The following is an 11,263-nucleotide window of genomic DNA, read 5'->3' on the forward strand; positions in this document are numbered from 1 at the left end:
AGTGGTTGTCTCCATCAAGCACACCCTTCAGAGATAGCTGAGCTCTAGAAAAAAACATAACTTTCTGCCTCCCACAAAATTAAGACTGGGTGGGAAATAGAATCACTAAAGTTTATTTCAGACATTGTGGTTCCAATCAAGTGACCAAGCTGGGAACTTGCCTAGCCAAAGAGGTCCTTGCCAAAGCCACCACCTGAATGTTAGAATGAATAAGCAAGGGGACCAAAATTCCTCTGCCATCTGTGGTGCAGAATGACTGCTCTGGGACAGCTGCTGTGACCTGCCCCAGAAGGGACTGGATTTCTTGGGTGGGTGACCTCTCTGGACATTGGTGAGAGCTCACAAGCTTTCAGCTCAAGACGCCTCAGATCACTCTAGGATGGGGAGTGACTTTTCAAAGAAGTAAAAGCTTGAACCTTTTCCCATCGTTAGAACTTGATGTCAATGGTGGAGGAAGGGAGAGAGGGCCAAAGGGTAGTTCTCTGAAACAGGCTAGGGGTGGAGGCAGAGGTTCCCCACTTCTCCCACCCCTCCACAGATCTATCACGAGAGATTTTAGTGGTGCCATTCATCACATACCAGGCAGCACTGCTGTGTTGGGAAGGTTCAGTTTACAGTTTCCAAATTTCTAGCAAAACCAATTTGCTGGTTTCCAGAGAAAACACTGCCTTGAACTAAAAATTGTTAGCATGCTTCATTCAGAATCGTCCGTATCAAGTGAGAGGGGCAAGCCACTGGTCTCTGGCTGCATGGTGGTCTCCGAGTGCATAAAGGTAAAGGCAAGATCATTTCATAAAACATGCTAGGGGTGCCCCGAGTCCCTAACCAATCTAGATAGATAGGTTTAGTCTTGGCTTTCTAGCCAAAGAAAATGGAGCAAATCATATCTAAGTTGCCAGGCCACCGCTTCCAGAAAATGGCTTTATGAAAGATGAAATTCATGCCCATCTTCTACTTACTGCAGTTCAGAGCGCAGCTAACAGTTCAAACGGGTAACAAGAAAACAAGCCCAGGTGGCTTCTTCCTCTGATTGGTTCTTTGTGCCTTGGCTCCGCCCACTCACCGCTCTGCCAGACCTTGGCGGTCAGAAGGCTAGAGGGCAGGGCTGAGCCATGCCAGGCCCAAGCAATACCTATGAATCCTGGCTGCTGTACCTGGAGAACAACTCTTTTTCCCAGATGATGGAACTGAGGGCAGGATGGATTGAAAGGTTCTTGCTTCCAGTCCCAGACCCTACCTTTAGAATGGAGTGCCTAGCTCTCTTTAAAAAGGAGGAAGGAGAGGGGAAAGAAAAGATGTCCTTTCAGTGTAGAAGGCAGAAAGTCAGATTCCTTTCCTACCTACAAGTGGTGCAGGGTTGGATAGAACCTGACCCAGCCCTCTTCTTACAGCCCAAAGAGCTGCAAAAACAGGGTGACTGAGCCAGGACAGGAACCCCAGTTTTCTAAGTCCAGGCATTCTTTCCTATGTGCCACAAAGCATAACTCTCAGTATCAGCGCTTGTGAGACAAAGTGACAACTGTCCTTCAAAGAGAGGCAGCAATGCATGGTGCTGAAAAACAGGGACCTGGACATCAGACCACTTGAGTAAGAATCTCAGTTATACCAGTTGATTGATGGGTAAACTGCTCAACCTCTTTGTGCCTCAGTTGCTTCATCTGTAAAATAGGGATATTAATAATACCCATCTCAGAAGACTGTTATCTGAATAGAATTAATCTGTATTAAGCCCTTAAAACAGTGCCTGGCACATACGAGGTCGGACAATTAAGTTCACAAACTCATCCTAGAGAAAGTGCTACATGCCTCATTGCTGAATATCACTATGGTCACCTTCGAAGTCCTCCCCTTGGGAAGCTATGCACCAATGCCAGCGCCTAGTCCACCCTTCAAAGCAATTTGGAACTCTGTCTGGAATGGCCATCAGAGCTGTCATTGTATACCCTTGATGTCCTGAATGTCATCAAAATGTCTTTCTTTCAATGTTTCCTTTATCTTTGAGTAAAGAAAGAAGTCAGTGGGGGCCAGATCAGGTGAGTAGGGAGGGTGTTCCAATAGTTATTTGTTTACTGGCTAAAAACTCCCTCACAGACAGGGCCGTGTGAGCTGGTACATTGTCATGATGCGAGAGCCATGAACTGTTGGCGAAAAGTTCAGGTTGTTTTCAACTAACTTTCACGCAGCCTTTTCAGCACTTTCAAATAGTAAACTCAATTAACTGTCCAGTTGGTACAAATTCATAATGAATAATCCCTCTGATAGCAAAAAAATGTTAGCAACATCGGTGCAACAAGTTCACGAACTTAATTGTCAGACGTCGTAAGTGTGAGCTCTTGTTAGTAAGGAGCAGCTTGGTCACTCAGGTCTTTTCCTCCTAATCATGTGCCTGGAATCTTTAGATAGAAGATCTACCCTTATGGCCCCACATACCATGAATTAGTTCTCGAACACCTGTAACAGTTTCTGAGTCTATTCCCCTGCAAGCCACTGAATACTTAGAAACAAAGGAGTCTTGTGGGTGCCTTCAAGGTTCCCACCACCTTCCCTCCCCTTTCCCCCAGGGCTGATCTCTGCCCTCGGGAAGCCTGTGTTCCATTGATTCCCAGCTGTGCCCTGGAGAGTGGGAGGTAATAACTGGCCCAATGCTACCCTTCCGGGCCTTATGTTCCAAAGAAAGAGAGGTCCAGGCACAGGGCGGGTGCTGGGTAGGCTGCAGCTACAGGGACCAGTTGTTCTTCATTGGCTGTATTTTGATCAGGTGTCTTTTTAGCTCCTCCTTAACCTTGGTCAATACTCAGATCCGTGGGTCCTGAAGGGAGTGGGAGTAGGCGGTGTCTTCCCTGGAACACAGTCGGACACCTATTCAAACAAGGCCCAGAAGACTTTAGGAGTCAGGCTAGGCGTCTAAAATTTGATTGGCCAAATAACCAATGCCAGCTGCTTCCCTTCGAACAAGGGGGTCGAGGTGGGTTCACTTTTCTCCCCCAGCGCACCTCCCGCACCTCTCCCGAGGGGGTCTGGACTTGCAGTCTGGCAGCTCGCCCCCCACCTCCCCCCCCCCGCCCCCCACCTCCTGGCTAAATTGGGATTGCGATCGCCGCAGGATTGCGGTGCGAAGGCACCTGATCTCGCGCTGCAGCCGGATCTAAGAGGAGCACGCCCCCTCGTCTGCTCCCTCTCCTACTGCCCAGCTCTGGGTCTGAGAACCTGGACCTCCCCAGGCCACCCGCGAGGCGTCGATGTCAGGGAAGGGGCGCGCACACCCCCGGCGCACGCACAATTACTTTTGACGCTTTTCCGACCGCCTGGCCTCGCGGAGCTCGCCGCGCTCGACTTTCCCGCCGCTGGAGGGAGCGGGGCAGCTCTGGCTCCGCCCCCTGTCTGGGCCCCGCCTCCGCAGGTTGATGGCAGCGGCAGCTGGGACTGCAGCGGCGCCTGGCCCCGGAGAGCCGCAAGCAGCGGCCGGAGCGCGCAGCCGAACACCCGGGCTTCAGACGCCGCGGACGCCCACAGAGACACTTCCAGCGCCCTTACGCCTCTCGGCCCCAGCGCGCCCGCAGCCCCCTCCGCAGAGGAGTCCCAGCGTGAGCGCCCCTCGGCCCGCTCAGGACCAGGTACCCACCCACCCACCCCGCCACCGCAAAAAGCGGAGCGGGCGGGGTCTCTGGAGGGGCCACAGGTCTGCGCCCCCTCCCCCCGGCCGCCAAATTCGGTCCCGGGCGGGGCAGACTTGGTGCCTATATTTGGACGGAGAGCGGCCGGCGCGCCCGCAGGGTGCAGACACGATGTCTCAGAAGAACGCAGTGCTGGGGCAGGAGGCTGAAGGAGGGTGCGGGGAGGCCAGGCCTCAGGCCTGGGGCTGTAGAAGCGTCGTGAAGGGCACAGAGATGCCCGGGACTGGGGAGGGGCAGGCGTCAGTGGCTGAGGCTTTGGAAGAGCTCCGTGTGCCCCTGGGGAAGAGCATAGTGCAGGCCCTGGCCAGAGAAAAGTCACCTCGCCCTCCCCACTCCCGCAAATCTGGCCCTGGCCCTGGGGCTGGAGGGCCCCACCCCCAGGAGAGTTAGGAGGAGACAGATCCCAGAGGAGAAGCGGGCCGAAGTATGGTAGTCAAAAGCCAGCATACCTGGTTAGGGCCTTTTGGCAAAGCCTGTGCAGAGAGGAGTGGAAGGAGGAGAGATCCACCTTACACTGTGTCCCCCCAACATCATGGGAGAAAAATAGATGAAAACAGCAGGAAGGACTCAGGTTAGCTGACAGGAGGAACTTCTCCTTGACAAGTTTTTTGAAAAAGGCAAAACCCCATCTACCTGAACTATGCCAGATGCAGAGTTTAAGGATCTTTGGGGGCTGCAGCACTAGCCCCATAGCTGGCCTGGAGCCAAGATCTGAGGGCCAAAGCCTCTGATTCTGGACAAGGTGCCTCTGGGAGATAAACCACTTCTGTGAAGAGATGCTCATTCAGGGCAGGCAGCGGGAGGGGAGCCTGGCATTAAGGCTCTTCCCCAAACCACTTCAGCTTCCAGGAAGCTTTTGGGCCTAGTCAGTCTCCACTGCTCCACCCCCAAACCAGTCCAGAGCTCTAAGAAGTCAGGCCCCAAATCCTAGCCCCTTGCATTAAGCGGCACTTTATAGGTGGCAAAGAACTTCCCCACACTTCAGTCACCTTGAAGAAAGCTCCTTGCTTCTAGGACTAGACTCTATGTTAACGTATACCCAACTCCTGGCCAGATATCCCTTCTCACTTGCCACCCCCAAACACTCTTCCTCCCACAGCTCACAGGACTAAGGACCAAAGGCATTTCTGGGCACTGAGATCCTCCATCTCTGCCCCCAGCCATGAGCCGGCGTGTGGTTCGGCAGAGCAAGTTCCGCCATGTGTTTGGACAGGCAGCAAAGGCTGACCAGGCCTATGAGGACATTCGTGTATCCAAGGTCACGTGGGACAGCTCCTTCTGTGCCGTCAACCCTAAATTCCTGGCCATTATTGTGGAGGCTGGAGGTGGAGGTGCTTTCATCGTCCTGCCTCTGGCCAAGGTGAGGGATAAGGGGAAGGAAGCGGGGGACTTACAGCAGCCTCTATTTTCACCTAGTTCCCTTCCTCTGTCAGGAGGGTTCACTGTTCTCTGTTCCGCAAACCCTCAGGGACCCATTGGGAGGCCCCTTCACCCCTCCCAGAGCAGCAGCATCATACTGGCCTGCACCCACTCACAGCCCAGCACCCTGTTCCCAGGAGCAGGTGATGGAGATAGTTGGGAAGCAGTGGAGCCAGGGCCTGGCCAGACTCTTCCTGTCTCTCCTAATGCCACACCCCCTCATGTTTTGGGTGTGGGGTCTCCCAGCCCAGGGTGACCATTTGATTAAATCGTACCCCAGAGCAGCACCCTGGGGACAGGATCAGGCTCTACCCAGAGTCCCTGGCCACCTCCTTACTCTGACGCTTGCATGAGGTAGAATGACAGCGAAGGTCAGGGGGGCATGACACATAAAGCCAGAGCCCTCCCTACCCCAAGGACGGGGGCCAGGCAATGACCACCACCTTTGCTGAGTAGCCTCCAAGCCCCTAAGGCATCTCCACCCCCAGGATGGCCACCCCAAGGCATGACCTTGACCAAGGTTCTGCCCCTTACACCTTGTTAGGGGAGGCCCCACAGGTGGCAGGGTCAGAAAGAGGCCTGACAATAGCCAGTGACTCACTCCGTGACAATGCAGACACCATCCAAGGACACCATCCCCAGGGCTCAAATTTCAACGGAAGCCGCCTCCTCCCCCAGTACAACTGCCATTCCAATGCCACACAGCCACCCCTCTCCCCTACTGGGTTGAGCTAATGCCAGGCCCTGCAAAGGCCTCAGAGCCCCCACAAACAGTCCATAAAGACCAAAAATAGATGGGCCCCAGCTCAGGTTAGAGGAGTGCCTGCTGCTCATGGTTCCAAGGTAAAGCCAGTGACAAGGTGGCGATCTGCCCAGGGCAGCGAGGAAAGGGCTCTTGGGCACTGCAATGTGTATTATCTCACCTTGACCTCTTCCTCCAGGGGCTTCCCACTGGGGGAACAGGCTCAAGCACAGACGCCTCCAAGGAGGTGTTTCGGAAGAGCCCTGGACTAAGAGTTCAAGTCTTGACTCTGCCAGTATCTTGCTGTGTGTCTTGGTGTCTATCGATTCCCTCATATTAAATGACTTCAACTGTCTGCTTTCAATGAAGTACAGGAAGTAGGCTGCATGGGTTGGAGGTGCAGAGAGGGATTTGCAAAGAGCAAATAGATGATAGAGAACTGAGATGTAAACAGGTCCACTGCCCACCCCTCCTTCCCCGGCAAAAAAAACCACAGGAGAGTGGCCCCACATCTCCCTCTCTGACTCCGCCAGACAGGGCGCGTGGATAAGAACTACCCACTGGTCACTGGGCACACGGCCCCTGTGCTGGACATTGACTGGTGCCCACACAATGACAACGTCATCGCCAGTGCCTCAGATGACACCACCATCATGGTAGGAGCCAATGGGACGTTGCTGGGCAGTGGGCAGGGGAAGCAGGGAGGGTCGCCTCACCTGTGCTGGGGAAGGTGGTAAGGGAGGTGCTAGGTCCCAGGACCCTGCCCTGCCCAGCTCCCAGGCTATTTTTAGCTACATGCCCACCCCCTCCCAGGATGCACTGCTTAGGACTAATTATAGCCATGGCCAACTTGGGGCCTGAAGAGCAGTGGGGCAGTGCTCCGAAGTCTCCCTGATGGTGTGACTAGGGAGGTCTCTGGAGAGCTGGCAGTGCCCCCTCCTGGCTTCTAGCTGCTTCTGCCCCAGGCAGGTACCACCACATCTTGCCCGGCATTTGACACCACTCAAGAAAGCCAGTAGGGTTGGAGGGTTGGGGAGGGGAAGTCAGGGAGGAGCGGAGGAACAAAGTGGCTGCTCGTCCCACCTACCCTCGGCCTTTTCCTCCCACCCAGGTGTGGCAGATTCCAGACTATACGCCTATGCGCAACATCACAGAACCCATCATCACGCTCGAAGGCCACTCCAAGCGCGTGGGCATCCTCTCCTGGCACCCCACTGCCCGGAATGTCCTGCTCAGTGCAGGTATGGGGGTCTACGGGGGTCCGTACTCTAGATCTGGGTGGTGGGGGTGGCAAAGGCAAGGCCCAGCTGACAGTACCTGGCCACTCTGGGCAGGTGGTGACAATGTGATCATCATCTGGAACGTGGGCACTGGAGAGGTGCTCCTGAGTCTGGACGACATGCACCCGGACATCATCCACAGTGTATGCTGGAACAACAATGGCAGCCTGCTAGCCACCACCTGCAAGGACAAGACCCTGCGCATTGTCGACCCCCGCAAGGGCCAGGTGGTGGCGGTGAGTGCCTGGCCTGGTCACTCCCCAGCCCCTACCCCAGAGACCAGCTGTCAGGCCCCTGTACCCGCAATTGAGCCCCTGGTCCCGGCGCTCACCTGCCCCATCACAGCCCCGGATACCCGTGCTCCCACTCCCACATCTCCCCCCAGCTCCCTCCGTGTCTGCAAACACAGCTCCCTGCCCTACGCCCCCAGCCTGCGATTCTCTGCTCCACTCCTCTTCCTCTCCATCTCAGGAGTTCAGAGAGGGCTCCTTGATTTGTGATTGAGAGGGGGAGAAGCTGCAAACTATCCTCCCACCAGAACCTGCATGAAACCTGAGCTCCAGGACCCCTCTCCTCAGCCGGCACCCAGCGCCATCTTTCAGGGCCTGGGGCCTGACACTGGCTCTCCGGTGGGCCCCTTCCCACCCTAGTTGACCTGCTGGGAGGGGGAGAGGGGGCAACCCTTGCTGGTCCCAGCTGCGTGCCCTGGGGGGGACGGTTGCACCTGCCTCACCAGCCTCAGCCCAACGCGGGATGCGGGGGCATATGCACGTCTGCGCCGAGTGTGTGCTGGGGCGGGGGCGGGCTGGCGGGAGCTCTAACCCACTAACCCCGCGATCAGGAGCGAGCCCGGCCTCACGAGGGCGCCCGCCCGCTGCGGGCCGTCTTCACCGCAGACGGGAAGCTACTCAGCACCGGCTTCAGCAGGATGAGTGAGCGGCAACTCGCGCTCTGGGACCCGGTAGGCCAGGCCGCGCTGGGCTCGCGCTCTTGCTCCTTCCTTGGGTCAGCCTGGAGCGCCCTCCCAGGCTGTGGCCCGTGCCCAAGACGGCGGAAGTGGAGCGGTGAGCTCCCGTCTGGGAACAGCCTCGCGGCGTGCCCTGGGAGCCGGCAACATCCCCTGCTCCAGGGATCGGTTTCTGAAGGCGCTTAAATGCTCGGCATCTGCTGAGAGATGAGCGCCTCCTGCTCTCTCCGGGCCCAGACGCTCCCCAGGCCTGGGACCAGCCAGGGCCCCCAGGAAACTGAGTACTTAGGCTCCCTTTTATCTCCGCTGTCGCCCCCAAGTCTGCAAACTGGTTGCCGGGCCCTCCAGGCTCCCCAGGGCAGGCAGCTGGGTGACGCCTCTCCCTGTCTCCCCCTACCTGCCCCCAGGAGAGGTTTGCGGCCCACGAGGGGATGAGGCCCATGCGGGCCGTCTTCACACGCCAGGGTCATATCTTCACCACGGGCTTCACCCGCATGAGCCAGCGAGAGCTGGGCCTGTGGGACCCGGTAACGCAGCCAGAAGCTTGGGGTGTGTGCCCCGGGGACTGGCATCACCGGAGAGGGGCCAGGCGCCCCCCATCCACAGGGCATGCCCTCCTGGCCAGGGCCGGGAGCTGCTGCCCTCTGCAGCACCTATTATTCCCACACCAATCCCTCTGCCCAGTTTTGCTGCATCGCCTGAAGGAGCCCACGCTGGCACCTCCAGCTGGTGATGCCGAGTCCTTGGGGGTGGTTTGCGGTGACTGCATGCGGTGATGCAGGGGGCATAGGAGCGGGAGACTGGGAGGGATGTGCCCGGGGGCGGGGCCTGCGGCGCGGTTCCCTAGGGCTGCAGTGGGAACGCATGGGGGTTTAGGGCGGGCTGGAAGCCTGAAGGGGCTTCAGGGGATCCAGAAGCGGCCTGGAAGGCAGGACAGGTCTGGTCACGCCTCCTGTGCTCGGGCAGAACAACTTTGAGGAGCCAGTGGCACTGCAGGAGATGGACACAAGCAACGGGGTCCTACTGCCCTTCTACGATCCCGACTCCAGCATCATCTACCTTTGCGGCAAGGTGCTCGCGGCCTGGCGGGGAAAACAGGAGGCGGGATGGAGATGTGCAGGGCCCGTCTGGGTGGCCCCTGAACCAGCTGGTTTTGCAGGGCGACAGCAGCATCCGGTACTTTGAGATTACTGACGAAGCGCCTTTTGTGCACTACCTGAACACGTTCAGCAGCAAGGAGCCGCAGAGGGGCATGGGTTTCATGCCCAAGAGGGGTCTGGATGTCAGCAAATGCGAGATCGCCCGGTCAGCAGCCTTCACCCTTCCCGTTTGCCTGCTTCTGTCCCCATTTTCCATGAGGGAAGACGCGGTGCTTTCCCAATGGTGTAATCTTTAGGAAAGAGTGGGGGGCCAGGGGGAAGGGTCAAACAGGCTTGTTTCCAGTGCCAGCTCCAGCACTAGCTCACTTGACATTCTCTGAACTTCAGTTCCTTATCTGTAAAATGATGATAAACACCCCATCAGAGGTGTTTTACCAGCTGGACAACAATGTGTTTAAAAGTGCAATGCATGGGAGGCGGTCAGCAAGTGTTGGCCTCACCCCTTGGTCCCAGGCGGAAGTGAAGGGGGTGGGAGACTGGCGGGGGAGGGGGGCGGGGGGGGCGGGGGGAGGGGAATGCTGAACCTCACTCCCTTATAGGTTATACAAGTTGCACGAAAGAAAGTGTGAACCCATCATCATGATTGTACCACGCAAGGTGAGAGCCGGGAGAGGGGTTGGAAAGGGCTCGGAGCGGAGCAGGTCCGGCACCCTAACAATTGTCCTCCTGTCCCCTCAACCCCCACAGTCAGACTTGTTCCAGGATGACCTATACCCAGATACACCCGGCCCGGAGCCAGCCCTAGAGGCAGACGAATGGCTGTCGGGTCAGGACGCGGAACCCGTGCTCATTTCACTGAGGGATGGTTACGTACCCCCCAAGCATCGCGAGCTCCGGGTCACCAAACGCAACATCCTGGACGCGCGACCGCCCTCCGGCCCCCACCGCAGCCAGTCGGCCAGTGACGCCCCCTTGGTAAGATCGGCCCCACTCCACCCAGGTCCACTCTACAAGTCCCGCTACCGCCCCCTGCCCAACACCGCCTCTTCTGTCCTCCGCGCTCCAGCAGCAGCACACGCTGGAGGCGCTGCTGGAGGAGATCAAGGCCCTTCGCGAGCAGGTGCAGGCCCAGGAGCAACGCATCACGGCCCTGGAGAACATGCTGTGCGAGCTGGTGGACGGCACGGACTAGCGCGGCGCGCTGGGGACCGTTCCGAGTCTGGAAGGCAAGGCTAGCCGGTCATACGGACTCAGCCCGTCCCGGGTTTTGGTCGGGAACTCCTGACCCCACCTCTCCAGGCTGGAGCCGGGGATAGGACTGGGAAGGGAACTCGGCCGGCCCCTCATGAGAGGCCTGGACAAACGCAGCGTCGCAGAGACGCACGTCTGTCTGGCGCCCACCCGGCAGCGTGCCTCGTCCAGGACTCAGCAGGAGCTGGCCTTGGGAGGCCCGAGGTGACGGGCCTCCGCAATGGTGCTGCTTGGCGAGGCGGTGTCCCTACTGTCTCCCACCCAGGGCAGGGAAAGTGCTTAGTATTAGCTCGATGCTTGGGGATATGCGGGAGCTTGGGCTTGACCTCAAACAGGTGGCAATTTGACTGATGTCCCCAGGCTGGCTGGGGAAAATTACAAGGCTTCTCCCTCTAATCAGCTCATTTGATTCCACCACCCTGAGTGGTAAACTGGTTGGGCGTCACCCCAATTCTACAGACATACAACCCGTTGGCTGTAGAGTCGGACTTACTGGCTACACCCAGCAGGGGGCTCTCTTCCTTCCCAGCCACAGAGGAGAGGGTGGCTTCCTGCGGCACCCACTACCGGAGAACTAACAGAACTGGCCTGAGGAAGCAGGTACACACGTACACACACACACACACACACACACACACACACACACACACGCACAGTCCCCCCCGCTCCCCAGCCCTCTGCTGTGGCCTTGATTCTAGGAGAAAAACAAGACATACTGAATGAAATCTTTTACTAAGTGCTCAGTCTGTGCCTCCTGTATGGGTGCGGATGAGGGAAGATGAGAACCCCAGCAGCTGCAAACGCTACTCCCGTGAACCCTGATAAATGCA

At 57.4% G+C, this 11,263-nt stretch overlaps 1 protein-coding gene across 7 annotated transcripts; it reads left to right on the plus strand.

Moving 5' to 3' along the window:
- The first annotated feature begins 3,375 nt into the window (after nt 1–3,375).
- Nucleotides 3,376–11,172, plus strand: CORO6 (coronin 6). Of its 7 annotated transcripts, none has more exons than XM_074320809.2 (12): nt 3,376–3,614; nt 4,774–5,034; nt 6,369–6,491; nt 6,947–7,076; nt 7,170–7,351; nt 7,957–8,076; nt 8,490–8,609; nt 9,049–9,153; nt 9,242–9,387; nt 9,782–9,839; nt 9,930–10,157; nt 10,252–11,172. In XM_074320809.2, the coding sequence occupies exons 2-12, from the start codon at nt 4,837–4,839 to the stop codon at nt 10,372–10,374; spliced, it is 1,533 nt and encodes a 510-aa protein (XP_074176910.1). In that variant the 5' UTR covers nt 3,376–3,614; nt 4,774–4,836; the 3' UTR covers nt 10,375–11,172. The 7 variants fall into 7 exon arrangements, with proteins under 7 accessions (XP_074176910.1, XP_074176907.1, XP_074176909.1 ...); XM_074320806.2 differs by having other exon boundaries at nt 3,377–3,614; nt 10,249–11,172; XM_074320808.2 differs by having other exon boundaries at nt 3,377–3,614; nt 4,835–5,034; nt 10,249–11,172.
- The last annotated feature ends 91 nt before the right edge of the window (nt 11,173–11,263 follow it).

This window comes from Rhinolophus sinicus, chromosome 12 (genome assembly GCF_057876585.1).
Source record: "Rhinolophus sinicus isolate RSI-liver-muscle chromosome 12, RSI-T2T, whole genome shotgun sequence".
Classification (NCBI taxonomy): domain Eukaryota; kingdom Metazoa; phylum Chordata; class Mammalia; order Chiroptera; family Rhinolophidae; genus Rhinolophus; species Rhinolophus sinicus.

Excerpts from the sequence above, each read along its gene's own strand:
- CORO6 (XM_074320806.2), top strand. The coding sequence starts at position 4,837 with ATGAGCCGGCGTGTGGTTCGGCAGAGCAAGTTCCGCCATGTGTTTGGA. Across the intron at positions 7,352-7,956 it reads GCAAGGGCCAGGTGGTGGCG|GAGCGAGCCCGGCCTCACGA; the intron begins GTGAGTGCCTGG and ends CCCCGCGATCAG. Across the intron at positions 9,388-9,781 it reads AGCAAATGCGAGATCGCCCG|GTTATACAAGTTGCACGAAA; the intron begins GTCAGCAGCCTT and ends ACTCCCTTATAG.